The following is a 14989-nucleotide window of genomic DNA, read 5'->3' on the forward strand; positions in this document are numbered from 1 at the left end:
TAGAAAATTGATGTAAGATTAAAAATACTAAGTTTTATATAAGGTTTTATATTGCCTCCTTTTTGAATATACTGACAGCAATTACACAAGCATGAGACTAACTAGCAAGGACAGTTGTCTCTGAAAAATTTTCTTCTGTTTGAGTTTTTTAAGCCTTCTTAAGGTTTCCAGAATTTTTAGTCATTCTTTGACAAGAGAAAAATATTGAAGGGATGTAACTGAGATAAAAAAGCAATAAGAAAATAATGTAGAAATGTTCCACTTGATTTTTTGCAGTATTTGTGCCAAAAAAATCCATCCAAATGAAAGGCTGCAGGAAGTGTCCAAACTGTCATAAGTATCTGTGTCCGATAGTCTTCATTCTTATTATTTTGAGAACTTTCAGTGTATGCTCATTCAAGTTGCAAATTACTTTTTCAATATGGGATCTTTGAAAAAAATGAAATGTTTTCTCATTTTTGTCTGCCATCTAGCGTTAAAAAGCAGAATGCCTGTGTTCTGCATTTAGAAAGCTGAAAAAATGGGAGCACTACACAGCTTCTGCCTGTCATGCTACGTTGATGAAAACAGAAAACAGCATTTTCCCTAAGGCTTAATTGAAGATGTTAGATTTAAGCAATTATCTCAGATACCATTACTAGCAGAATACTACTCTAACAATTTATGTTAATTTGTCCTAGTGCTTTGAAATCCTTGGGATTTTTTTTTTTTCAGTTTGTTTGAGTGTCTTACAGATGATTGTGCTGATGACTACAGATGATTGTGCTGCATTTCCAGAATGCCATCCATAATCAATAGGCAAACGATTAAAAAAATAGTCTGTATATGCTCAAATGGCATACATACTTATAATATATTATAATATTATAATAATATTATAATATTATAATAATATTATAATATATTATAAATTGTACTTATAATACCTTTATATCAAATGTACAGTGAAAGTGTGCATATATATATACATATATGTGCAAAAATATGTTCTCAGAATTAAATTCTCACCCCTGGAAGTTGTTCTGTTCAGGTTTAATAGTAGCAAGAGTTGGGTGGTAGAGGCAATTAGAGGTAGTAAAATCACTAATAAAGTAGGAAATATAGGTTAGTAGTATAGGTGCAACAAACTTGTCAGTAATACTATGGCAGTGAATATACTTGTGGATTACAAATTTATATATACTGTAACAGCACAGTTATGCTATACACTATAACCTATACTTATGTTATACTTATCAAAAATGTACTTATGACAGATCATATATATACATATATATGCATAAAATCATCAGTACCTAATGCATCAAACAGACCCCAGAAAGGACATCAAGGTTATACCAGCCTCAAAGGCCAAATTGAGGAAGCCAGTCTCAGAAGAGGATGATCACCAGAAGTGGGCCCAGAAAGCAGTCCAAAGTAATGGACAGAGTCTCACTTTCGATGCTGATCCATGCCACAGGGTGTGGAGTGTCACGGAGCTGAGAATTCAGTCCAAGAGTTAAGAGTCGACCGAATGGTCCAGTGAAGCTTCAACCTGTTCAAAATAAGAAAGAAGTGCAGCACTGGAGGAGGGAGATAGGTGAAGATGGAGGAGAGGGAGAGGGAGAGGGAGAGGGAGAGGGAGAGGGAGAGGGAGAGGGAGAGGGAGAGGGAGAGGGAGAGGGAGAGGGAGAGGGAGAGGGAGAGGGAGAGGGAGAGGGAGAGGGAGAGGGAGAGGGAGAGGGAGAGGGAGAGGGAGAGGGAGAGGGAGAGGGAGAGGGAGAGGGAGAGGGAGAGGGAGAGGGAGAGGGAGAGGGAGAGGGAGAGGGAGAGCTCCATCTGGGGTAAAAATCAGACCCTTTTTATATCCTTGAGACATAGTCTCAGGTTACCTATGTAAATGCCCGTCAAATAACAATGAAGAGTAAAATTTAATTTTGTAAACAATTCCAGGATTTATTAATTTCAGTATATCTGTTCCACCTTTTATAGTGAAAGAGACTGTAAGGAAATAGAAAACTTTCATATATCATAGATCAGAAGAGAGAACCCTAGAAAGACAAATTTTGGAACAATTACTTCTAGTAAATATCCAATTTTTATCCAACTGCCTCATAATGCAATGCGTGATGACTTTCTTCACAAGCAGCAGTCCAAGACACTTATAATTGTAAATGCTAGAAATAATTACTGAAATTTAAAAGTATAGCGTAGTTATAAATGGGCACAGTATGGAGATGATAGTCTGGCTTTGAAATGGCAGAAATCATGTACACCAAAGAACAATTCCTCTTTCATTAAAGCAGTGAGATTTACCACAATTTTTGAGTTATAATTTGATTTACAGTTTGCCTCTTACCTACAAAAACATGCATGAGCATGTACATTAAGAAAACATTTTGAAAGCCTTTTTTTTTTTTTTTTTTTTTTAATTAAGTTACAGGAACAGCACTCATTAAAATCAAACTACTTTCAGTATTATCCTAAACTGGAAACTGTCACATTTTAAGTGACCATTCTGACAAAGCTTAAGCTGGGTATGCAATCTAATACAGATCAGCAAACAAAATTTTGATAATCACAACAAATCCTTCTTTGAGGCTTTTCATAGAAAGCACTGAAGCAAAAGTAATTTTGAAATAGCTAATGTACATCCTATTAAAATTAAAATACATCTCAAAATGTGATAAATGTGTTCATTTACATATTATATGAAAAGTACTGTAATTGGAGATAGCCACCTTCTGAGTGCCTCAGATAGATTCACCTTTCTTACCTAAAAAGCAGGCAGTTAGTCAAATGGGATGAATCAACTCTCTTTTAACTATTAGGAGAACTCACAAAATTAGCTTAGTGGAGTTGTCTATCTTTAAGATAAATTAATTGAAATCATTTCTTCTTAAGGTCACCTCTGCAGTAAAGACAAGGCTAAACTAAAACTGTCTGAGAAGGTGTGGATGCAGAATTTGTGCCTGGGAATACATGAATGTATGCCTACTTGTCCAGTGTTTTCTTAGTTTTTTTGCTGATTTGTGTGGTTGTTTTGCAAACCTGATGAATTACAGGCCTCTGAACAAGTCAGATCAGACAGGTCGAGCCATCCTCGGGGAGACCTGTGTGGCAAGAATGTCTGGGTTTGCAATTAGACTTGAAATATGAAATCCCTGAATCTTTTCCTTAGGAGAGGTATGAATCTCGGTAGTATATACATGTTGTACATATCTCTGTGGTAAATACATGTTGTACATATCTCTGTGGTAAAATGAACGCCTGAGCAAGCACAGAAAGGAATTTTACAAAGACCTTATGGGAGAAAGGTGACTGTTCAGGGAAGAGCTATGTAAAGATAAAAGGGACCGCATTATTCACCACATAATTTGCCAGTCAAAGAAAGGCAGGATATGCATGGACAGCCTGTGGCCAAACTTCCTTCTTACTGAAGTTGTTGGTCTTGTTTTGCCTAACTCCTTGTTGCTGTAAGAATGTAATTTATCCTACTAAGTGCCAGCTCAGACTGTTGCTTTAGATGGGCAACTGCTTCTTAAGCCATATTACAAGATCCACCCCAGTTCACCAGGCAGCCAAACAAGGAGGAGTCCTGGGGCATGCAGAAGGGCAGGTGCAGCAGGGGAGGCTGCTTAGCCTAACACCACTGGCAAAGAAACTACTCCTGTACCATAGCCTAAAATCTACCAGTACTGTGTTGTTCTCATAGCAGCAAGTGGCCTTTACCTAAAGAAACACATAAAACGATGGGCTACCTGCTGCCTGCGTTACAACTACCTGAAAGCAGGCTGCAGCGAGGAGGGTGTCAGTCTCCTTTCTCAGGTGACAAGTGTTAGGATGCAAGCAAACAGTCTCAAGTTGTACCAGGGGAGGTTTAGATTGGGTATCAGGAAGAATGTCTTCATGGAGAGGGCGGTCAAGCACTGGAACAGGCTGCGCAGGGAAGTGGTGGAGCCCCCATCCTTGGATGGGTGGATGTAGTGCTGAGGGATGTGGTTTAGTGATGGGACTCAGTAGGTCAGGCTGAGAGTTGGACTCAATGACCTTTAAGTCTTTTCCAACCTAGATGATTCTATGATTCTATTTGGTTTAAAAGCAAACCTTACCATATATAGTGAAAACACACAACAAACTGAAGAATAGCCCACGAGTCTTAAAAACATTTGCCGGTAGTAGGCCATCACTAAATAATACAAACAGATAGGTAATCATCTATGGACAAGGGAGTGCAGGCCACACCTGCAGAAGATTGATGCAGTCCAGAAAGCAGCAACCTGGAGAAGGCCTTGGAGAGAAGATCTGAGCAACTGGGTGTGACATGCTGGTATGCAGTGCCATGGGGATCCTGGACAACAATCAGCTCTCAGAGCCACTGAGCACTTCACTGAGGGAGTGCTTTGGGAGAACTGCCTCTGTACTGCTCTTAAGAATCATAAAAATCTGAAAGGGGGCAAAAAAGGAACTATAAATTATTCAGCGTGCTATATGCCCCTGGAAACAGAGGGGCAGGCGCTGAGCTCTGCTCTCTGGGGACAGCGACAGGACCCGAGGGAACGGCATGGAGCTGGGACAGGGGAGGGTCAGGCTGGGGGTTAGGGAAAGGTTCTGCACCCAGGGGGTGGCTGGACACTGGGACAGGCTGCCCAGGGCACTGGTCACAGCACTGAGCCTGCTGGAGTTCAAGAAGCACTTGGACAGTGCTCTCAGACACCGGGTCTGATTTTTGGGTGGTCCTGTGTGGAGCCAGGAGTTAGACTCAATGATCCTTGTGGGTCCCTTCCAACCTGGGATATCCTGTGATTCACCCAATATTCAGGAGCTGGAAATGATGTGATGGAGGAAATTCAATCCATTTGATTTTGATACTAACTACAACACACAAATAACATAAATTTCCCCGGGCAAAGAAAACACCAGGAAAAGAAATCCACTTTACTCTTTTTAATCAGTAAGCGCAGAGACAGGCGACTGGAATCCAAACCCCAATAGGAACCACCGCCTCTGTGACGACCAGGGCAAGGATCCCACGAACCACCCCAGACATCCTCCACCCTTCCCGACCAGCGCCACTAACTTCGAGCACCCCCGGCGGAGCCCCGTTACAGCATGCCCGCCCCTCACAACGCCCCCCGCCGCCGCCCATGACGGCCGTTCCGCTCCGCACGTCACCGCCCCGCGCATGCGCAGCACCCCCCACCCACGTTGCCTTACCCTTTCCCCTCCTGGCACCGCCCCGCCCCTTCTGGCCTCAGCCGCTTCCGGCGGGCTGCGCACGGCGCATGAGCAGTGCCGCGGCCCAGCTGCTTCCTGCGCTGGCGCGGTGGGGGCGGGCCGGCGGGGGGCTGGGGCCGGGCCTGGCAGGAGCCCGGCGGGTCTGGCCTCGGTGGGAGGGGAGGGGTGAAAAAAATAAATAAATAAACACCGCTGCCCGCCCCGGGTGCGTATAGCAGCCCGGGACAACGTGGGTGAGGGTTGGGGCTGAGGTGGGCAACAGGGTGTGGGGCTGCGGCCTGGGTGCTGGGGCTCTGAGGGGGCTCTGAGGGGGCTCTGAGGGGGCTCTGAGGGGGCTCTGAGGGGGCTCTGAGGGGGCTCTGAGGGGGCTCTGAGGGGGCTCTGAGGGGGCTCTGAGGGGGCTCTGAGGGGGCTCTGAGGGGGGTAAAAGCCTCGTCCAGCCTAACTGGGGTTTTGTACCGAAGGGTCGTGCTGAGAACCGGTGCCCGTTCACCCTCGGAGGAGTCCTTCATGGCAGTGTAATGTCATCGCCGCTTGGAAGGCTGTCTCTTGGCACGAGGTAAGGTGCCGAGGAGGTGCAGCTTGCTGGATGGACCAGCGAGCAGTTTTCTGTATGCCACTAAGTGGTTTTAGCAGGAGGTACAGCGTTCTGCTTATTGGGAGGACTAGCAAGCAGTTTGCTATGTGCCACAAAGTGTTTTTGACAGCTGTCACATCCTGAAGGTCTTTTTCAACCTTAATGATTCTATGATTCCTCAAAATGAGCGTAAACGGGCCTTTTAGGAAGATCGTGTTAAAATTAAATAGTTGGGATGACGGTACTGAATGTCCTCAGCACTCGGTATCACAACAGGATTACGTAATTATGTTTGTCTGTCTTTACTGGAGCAATGAATAAGCTGTACCTACTTTAAACAACTCTGAGATTTCAGTCTAACTTGTTGCTGGTTTGGGGTTTCCATTGTTTGGTTTCTGTTTTTGTTTTTTTTTTTTTCAGGTAACAAACACCATGATATGGGACTTATTTATTGAAATATATTTTCTGGAATGAAGTAGACAAGCAACGTAGGAAAGGTGTAATTATTTATAAGTAATGACAGTTCATTTGTCTTTAGATACATATTTGTTTTTTGTGATTAACCCAAAAAGTCTTTGGTGGAAGCAAAGAAACAAATACCTGTGTTTGTATAGACCTAAAGTCTTCTGGAGGATAAATCATGGCATTCATCTTAGAGTTTTCCATACAAGCGAGCCTCAGTGTAAATGGGCCAGAAGCAGGACGTTTTGGTATAACAAACACATTTACAGCCATGACTTCTTATACTACAGAGTTTCTAAACTGTTGACTTCTTCTTCCAAAGGACTCACAAAAGTGAACAGTCGCATGTCACGAATTAAGAATACTATAGAGTCTGTTTCAAAGGCAGTGTCTGGCACTCACAGTGAACTGGTGTCGCGGATAGCTCGGTTAAAGTCACACTCAGGTACTCTAGGAAAAACAACTAAAAGTAATGCAGGTGAAAATAACCTCAGTGCCAGTCTGGAAAATGGTAAACAAGTTACAGATGCCAGAACTCAGGAGGATTGCAACAGAGGCCTAGCTGCCAGGAAATCCACTGATGCAAATGAAAGCTTGGAGTCTCTGTTAAAAAACTCAAGCGGCGCTAATCAAGATACTTCAGAAGATTCAGCCTCTAAAACCCACCTTTTTCACATAAGCTACTTATCTACAAATTTTGGAGAGACTTACAACTTTGTAGCTGACCATATCAACTGGTACTTCAGTAATAATTCCGTAATGGATCAAGAGAAAAAGAGCAATGCTTTGTTACAGGACTCTAAAAGTGAAGTGACAAATAAGCTTGGTTCATCAGGAAATACTGTAATTACTGAAGAAAAGACAGTGACTTCAGCAGCCACTTTAGCTCCTGAAACAGAGACTCAGGATGCTGAAAAGACAAGTACTGCTCTTCCAGTTTCCACTAAGAAAAGTATTGCAAATTTTCTTTCCTATCCCAGTAACAGTGTACAAGCTTTTGTAGACAGTTACATCGGTGGGTTGGTGCCCAAGTTAAGGTCGGAAACAAAAGTTGCTGCACCAGAAAAGAGTAAACCGATAGAGCAAGAAGGGTCTGAGAAGGATGAGGAAGACAAACCAAAAGAGAGTAAGACTGCAGAAGACAGGGAAAAGCATCTGTCCATTCAGAGAGAAAAGGCAAGTCTTTGTTTCCTGCTTTTACATATTTTATTTCTATGCATATTAATGTTTTATGTAAGAATGCGTCTGTATAGATGTGTATTTTACATGTGTATATATATAGTTCATAATTATATACATTGTAGCTGTAGCTGTTTTTTTGGTTTTAGTGACAGTAACATCATAGTCTTTCATGGTCCAATCATTTCAGAGTTGCCCTGAAAATTCTCCCAGTTAGAAATCCTGACGCCAGTTTGTTTGGTGTCTGGTTGCTCTAAGAATTCTTTATTTGTTTCCTGGTAAACAAGGCCTGCTTCTGTTTAAGAAATCCTTGTACAACACTCTGTCCAGGACTTCTGTGAAATCTTAAAATAACCTTTTGGAATTAGTCTTGACAAATTGTATACGTATCTTAGAGTAGCTTTATGTTCTTTGTATAACTCTTGTCTGTTTTAGATCATTGCACGAGTGAGTATTGATAACAGGACTCGAGCTTTAGTTCAAGCCCTACGAAGATCCTCTAATCGAAGAATCTGTATCAGCAGGGTTGAAGAACTGACTTATCATCTTCTGGAATTTCCAGAGAGCAGAGGAGTTGCAATTAAGGTGCAGATAATATTTATGCTTAGATGAGCAATAAATATCTGACAGAGGTATTCTTATAAAATGACATAAAACTTCTGTGCTTTTGTGGGCTAGGCATATTTTCTTCTTGTAAAGATTATGGTGTGAATATCTTTTAGCTTTTTCATTCAGATTCATTATGCAAACTATCAGTAGTCTAGCCTAAGGCTGTTAAGATTGCTATGTTTAATTTAGAAGCATGCAGCATTGTCATGTGGGTAGATAATATAGCTTATTCTAGTGGTAGATGAAGGTCGTACACTGTGTTCTCTTTCGCAATTGACCAGACAGGAATGTACTGTACGGTTGATCTACATACGTGTAACAGTTTTGATGCTTCTTTGCATGCTCCCTTTATAGAAAGGACACGAGTGGAGTGTAGAAATCAAAGAAGTTTACGTAATCTAGTTCTGTTCGTTCTCTTTCCTGCATGCAGTGAGGACAGGAGGTGGGTGGTAGGCTGTTCTAGCCCAATCAGGTGTTTGTCAGTTCCATGTGTTTTTCCACAAGATGTGACAGTTGGGTGACAGGGATTGTAAAATTGCTGGATGGAGTTCAGGCCCGGCGAATTACCCTGGCTGGGCACTGGTCAGACGTGCACGTGAATAGTTATGAAATATTTTATTAAGAGAGAGTGCACTCACTACTCCCATCTTGATTATAATATTTTATATCTTTGTGATAATAATTCCAAATTTAGCAATCAGTCAGTGTGAAGAATTTTAAGTTTTGTTTTGATATTAATATACTTTGAAGGCACTTTCTACTTTGAAACAGTGTGATATTTGTTCATTAAAATCTGTGCTTTTAGCTGTACTTCATGGGCTCAATACTTGAGTTTCTATTTGGGAAATGTGACATTAATGTCCACAAAACTAAACTGTTGGCTAAATAATTAAAAACCTAAAATATCAGTAAACTTAGCTTTTATAGTTATTAGAAGGATTTTAATTTCAGCTTGATTGTTGAGTTGAGAGAGCTGGTTATTTTTAACAAAAAGAGGTGTACAACATAATATTGGTGTCATTTCTTCCCCTTGTTAGATATAGAGGTGGGTAAATATAGGCTTAAAGAAGTTTTCCAGTAACTCATATACTACATTAATTCTAAAATGTGAAACTAGTGAATATGAGTGTGAATTCTTTTGGTATAAGCATTTTGATAAATACAAAGATCTTTTATCATAACTATAGGAAAAAGTAATCCCCTGCCTACTGCGACTGAGACAAGCAAATGACGAAAGTCTTCAGGCTGCTGTTAGAGAGACTTTAGCAATAATTGGATATACAGACCCTGTGAAAGGCTGGGGAATTCGAGTCCTTGCTATTGATGGAGGAGGAACAAGGTAAAACTTTTTTTAATACATGCTTGTATATCTCTTCATAGTGTAACTGTAAATAGAATTTCAGTTTCTGTTTGATAATTTTGTGACTAAACATGCAAAGTCTGATTTACAGTTCTGTTGCATTTGACTATTCAAGTGATGGGTACTTACTTCTGTATTCATTTGTACTTAAATTCCCATGGATTAATAGTCCTGGGCCTCTGAAATTACTTTTAAAGTTGGCTACGCACATAAGTGCTTCTTGGACTGACCCTTTCTTTTGGAAATGAGTAAATTAAACGGTCATTTCAGTTAGTCTGCTCATCTCCGTAATTCAAAATTGGCAGGAATTGCTTGTAGTATTTTGTACTTTAATGTTTACGTCAGCTTAATAAGACAAAACCTCTTCTTGTACCCTTCTGGAGGATGATCTACCTTAGCAGGACTAGTCTCATGAAAGAATGAATAGGGTAATGGTGAAAGCCCTTCTCGCAGTGCTTTTGGTTTATATTTCTTTACCTACTACCAACGCCTGCTTTTGTTTAATGGATGTACCACATATCCTCAGTTACCTGTGCTCTAGTTTTGCATGAATTTATTCACCTATCACAATTTGTGAAGAATAGCAGGGAAAGCATATGCAGTGTTTAAAATCTGACATTTATTAAAAGCTATGTTTTCAGGCACATTTGAAGAAATTTTCTTTTCAAATATTCATAAATTTTTGTTGATAGAGAGTGGAGTATGAAGTCATAGCAGAAATAGTTTCACCAACTTTTTGTTTCTCCATATTTGCATCAAAATCAGTTGCATTCAATAAGGAGTAAGCATATGGCAAAATTTCAGCTTGGACGGTTCTGAAAGTTCATCATGGACCACAAAGTAGAAAGAAAGATGGTTCACAGATAACAGCATGCTATCAAGGATGTTTTCTGTCACATACTTTCACTTACAAGTGCAGGCTCACATGAGCTGTAAAACTAAATCTCAACACTGAGCAAATAAGTAAATGCAGTTGATTATAATTATGCTTGTGGCAGAAGTATAATGCATGTTTGCGTGTTTACTTTTTAATAAAAATGTGAATGCTTGCTTATATATATTGATAAAATTCTAATTTTTCTGTTAGATTTCTAGGTCAGTGATATTATAAGGACTTTTATTCTCAATTTGCCTTCTTCATGCTGGCATCCTGCCAGCAAATAATTATGAAATAGTTGCCTTCAACCATTATATGATTTTCTTGTTAAGTGTAATTATTTTCTGTAAACCTGGTGTTTGCACTAGATAGCAGTATCTTAAACATATGGGGCTAGTACGTTAATACAATGTATGATTATCATAATATTTAAACTCTAAGTGCTTATGGAAAAATATACAAATTTAAACTTGTTTTAAGGTAAATAATTTGTAGCAAGGAGGGGCTGATCTCAGCAGGATGTTTTAGCAAGGTGGTGCTTGGTTTGATGCAGCTTTAGCCATACGCAGTTCTTTAGCATAGGACTGGAAAGTATTGATATCAATACTTCTTCATTCCCTGAAATATTCAGGCTTCTTGCTATTGCACTTATCGGTTCTAATTAATCAAAGGTATGCTTAATTAAATCTATATAAGATAAAACTGCCATAATATGTGTGTGTGTTTTTTTGTGTTTCAGGGGTTTAGTTGCACTTCAAACACTACGGAAACTAGAAGAACTTACTGGAAAGCCAGTTCATCATCTTTTTGACTACATTTGTGGTGTAAGCACAGGTAACTGTCAATCCACAAGTTGGCATTTTGCTATGAATACAGCAAGAACATCTGAAGATAGATGTAGTTTTTGCAGAATTTGCCAGGTTTCTGACATTGAGTGTAAGCTGAGAAAGTACAGGTGTAATTTTAAAGTTGTTTTTTTTCTTTTGAGCAAAAACGTTGGTGATTCATGACATGCTTGTTGCTTTTGATTAAAACTTCCAACTGATTTGTCTTTTTTTAGTGAATATGAAACCTCGATTTTTTGCACAGGGTTACAAATATCTTAAGATGTTTATGGGATTTACAGAAAAATAAGGTGACATTCCTCATAGATTAATACTGGGTCAGTAATTTTTCCTGTCTTTATTAATGACCTGTACAATGGCACAGAGTACATTTGTACTAAGACCATGGATGATATCATATTAGGGTCAATACAGGGATGGACGCTGCTCAGATCAGCCTTTATAGGCTCTTTGAAATGGTTTAACAGGAACTGCTTGAGGTTCAGCAAAGGCATGCGCAGAGTCATCCATCTGGGGTGGAATAACCTCATCTAATATACGCGGTGTGTGCTGACTGGCTAGAAAACAGCTCAGCAGTAAAAGACCTGGTCCTGTTGGAACAGGTCGAACATGAATCATCAGTGTGCCCTTGTAGCAAAAAAAAAAAAAAAAAAAAAAAGCTGATCACATACTGGCTTGTAATGTACCTAGCAGATTAAAGGTCTCTGGCCCCTTTATGTTTAGTTTTGGCTCTTGCATTGGCAGACGTTGACACCCTGGTTGAGTCTGACAGGGTCACCTAGATGGTTAGGGGTATGGAGGACATGACGTGTGAGGAGAGGCTGGAAGAACTGGGTTTGTTCAGCCTTAAGAGAAGGCTAAGGGAGGGCTTATTGCTGTTTCAGCTGAAGTGAAAATAGAGAGAAGCTAGGCTATTCTTGAAGGTGCACAGTGGTAGGAGAAAAGCCAGCAGGCACAAGCTGCAGTACAGGAAACGATTATTAGGTACCTGGGATTGCATTTTCCTTGCAAGGATGGTCAGACACTGGGAAGAGTTGCCTGAACAGACTGGAATATCCATCCTTGGAGACGCTCAAAACTCGGATGAACAAGTCCTGAGCAACCTGTTCTAATTGAAACTCCTGTCTGACCAGGAGTTTGGACTGGACAATCTCTAGAGGTCCCTCCCAGCCTTAATTACTCTGTGACTCAATGATAAGTCACTTCTCCTTTGGAAGTAGGAAACTGTAAACATAAGCTTATTTTAGAAAGACTATCATTGCTTTTTAGATGTTATGCTAGATTGGTGGCGGCATATTACTGTTTTAAAACATGAGGTATGCTGACGTTCACTAGCTCAGTTTCCTTTTGAAACCCAAATTCTCTTTTTCAGTAGACTTATTCTCCAGTACAATTCAGTTCTGAAATGTATTAAATGCAGATCACTATGCGTAAATACATTGTTCATGTTTCCAAAGATGTGCTTAGTAGGTTCAAAATAGTAGAGAAGGGGTTGAATGTTTAGGTCTACTAGACAGAATTTGTTTGCAAACACGCTGTCATTGCCTGGTTTACTTTTTTTGATAGTCTCTGAAAAAATTCTTGATAAATTTATTTAGCAGTGAAGGGATGTTTCTTTTGGAAGGTATTAAAAAAGTTCCGTTAGTGAAACTGTCATCTTCAATCATGATAAACATGTTTTATCTTTGCTAGAGAAGCCTGCTGTTCTTACTCAATTCAATTCCACTACTCTGATTAGAACTAACTTTATTCTTAATCCTTCTCACCAGATATTGGGGTTTGTAACTGCTAATACTTAACTCTTTCTGGTAAGCTTTGTTTCCTCAAGCAAGTTTTTGTCTGCACCAGTCCAATGTGCAATGGGTGACAGTACCTGGCTGGGAAAGGTTGTGCGCGTTTGCCAGCACGTGCTAGCTGTGTACGTTACCACTGCAGTTTGTGTTGACAGTACACGTACCAACTGGATTTGCAGAAGCTTGCAGCTGGATGAATGGTGGTTTACAAAAGTGCTGTGTTAAGTGATTAAGTATATTAAGAGCTATACCCCTTGTGCACTACAGTTCTTTTTTTTTCTGCTGTGCTATTCACGTCTCTTACAATCCTTTAGCTGTTTTGCCTTTGAGGTTAAGAAATCAGTCTGCTGTGACTTCAACATCAGACTCTATCTTTGTAGTTAGCTTCTCTGTACTTGTCTACGCTGTTGGTCATGGGGTATAAATGTGGCAGCCACACAGGAAGATCGCTGTAATGATGCTGTAACGAGCCCTGCATATTTAGCTCACTTACCTACTGCTGAGCACAATACCCTGGGTATGGAAGCACCAGAAAATCCGCAAGCCCATGAAACAGTGATAGCCACTGAATGTTGTTTTATGGAGGAAAAGTTAATGTAAAGCCTGTGCAATATAGAATTCACAAGAACAACATGGGGCTGGTTCCCCTATGCATTCTCCCAGCCTTTGGTGATTTGCAGGTTAGGAGCGTCCTGGAACAAAGTTGGCATCTCTCTGTATTAAAGTCTCTTTTTTTTCCTCATATTTTCTTTCCAGTTTTGAAATGCTTTTTGAACACCTTTCTGACAGAAATCTAGTTTCAGGAAAACTCATAAATAAGTCAAGTCATGGTATTATAGAGCTGACATTGACCTGAGGCTATCTCATTTCCCAAGGGATGGATCAACTAAGTATGTTTCACTGCTGACAATTGTCAGATTTTGAATCACAACAGATGTCTTCAGAAAACTTGTTGTCTAAAGACAGCAGAGCACAAAACTTCCAAATGTAATGTCAATCTACTGTTGCAATTCAAATGTTTCCTCTTGTCTCGACTCCCCAGGGACATTGTTTTTCTTTCTCTTTGCATTAGCCACTTATGCATATGAAGGGTTTTGCTATACCCAGTTTATTCAGGCTTTCCTTGTCGACAGATTTCCTTGATGTGTGGTTGTTTTTTTGTGGATTTTTTTCAGTTTGTCCACTTTTTTTTGAACATCATGCAAGTCAACATATAGCATTTCAGTTGAACTCTTACTAGTGCTGAATAAGGAAGAAATACTTTTTCTTTCAGGTTATATTCTTATCTATCTTGTGTCTTATTAGCGACCTGTTGCCCACATCCTTCAAGATATGCTCCTTAGCCTCCCATTTTTTTTTGTTTTGTTTTGTTTTTTCTCCCCTGAAGTGTTGGCAGTCAAGACTGAGAGTGCGAGCTGCTCTTTCACTAGGCCATCGGATAGGGCCTGGACTCTATCTTTGATTTTAAGCTTACTCTCCTGTGAGTGTCTTGTTACCATGCAGCAGGTTTCGGCAAAGCCCTTTATCATGCAACTTGACTCTGATAATACCTACTGCCACTTGTGTGCTGACACAGAGTGAGGGTTTTGGTGCTGTTTCTCTGGTGGTGGTGAGGAAAATGAGCTTGTATGTGGCATGAAATTTGTCCTTCAGTTTGAAACTATTCATGAAAACAGTAAATACATGATATTGTAGAATTGGTGCTGGAGAATAAAGAAGAAAATAAAGTAGCAGAGGATTTGCGTGATTTAGGAAAACTTCCTTCCTTTGCTGATAGATATTTGGTCTGTGTTGAATATTGTGATACTGCAGTCGAGTAAGTTTCTCTTGACACAACTTTAATGTGACAAGTAGCCCCAGGTTAAATTAAGGATGTGTGCTATGCTTTAATAAATTGAGACTGTCAATACATTGACACTGCTATCATGATGATGGGGTCTGTGAGAAGGGCAGAAGCTTGGAAGTTGTGCTTCCTTTAAAGCCATCTATGGCTTTGTGTAGTTATTTCTGCATGTGTGTTTTATTCTTAATTCCTTTCAAGAACTTATTCCTTTTGAAATTAACTTTAGT

General features: G+C 40.1%; 1 protein-coding gene across 8 annotated transcripts in view; it reads left to right on the top strand.

The window, feature by feature from the left end:
- The first annotated feature begins 5263 nt into the window (after window positions 1–5263).
- The window catches only part of PNPLA8 (patatin like domain 8, phospholipase A2), a 37011-nt gene continuing 27285 nt past the window's right edge, over window positions 5264–14989 (top strand). For 3 of the 8 annotated variants that reach the window (XM_080557307.1, XM_080557308.1, XM_080557309.1), the window contains exons 1-6: window positions 5269–5422; window positions 5682–5776; window positions 6215–7432; window positions 7871–8020; window positions 9232–9383; window positions 11021–11115. In XM_080557307.1, coding sequence (XP_080413433.1) covers window positions 6311–7432; window positions 7871–8020; window positions 9232–9383; window positions 11021–11115 — 1519 coding nt within the window. In that variant the 5' untranslated portion in view covers window positions 5269–5422; window positions 5682–5776; window positions 6215–6310. Of the gene's footprint in view, window positions 5469–5681; window positions 5777–6214; window positions 7433–7870; window positions 8021–9231; window positions 9384–11020; window positions 11116–14989 lie in introns of all 8 variants that reach the window. The other 5 variants (XM_080557303.1, XM_080557305.1, XM_080557306.1 and 2 more) reach the window with 5 other exon arrangements.

Source organism: Anser brachyrhynchus (assembly GCF_964034855.1).
Source record: "Anser brachyrhynchus genome assembly, chromosome: 1".
In the NCBI taxonomy this organism is placed as follows: domain Eukaryota; kingdom Metazoa; phylum Chordata; class Aves; order Anseriformes; family Anatidae; genus Anser; species Anser brachyrhynchus.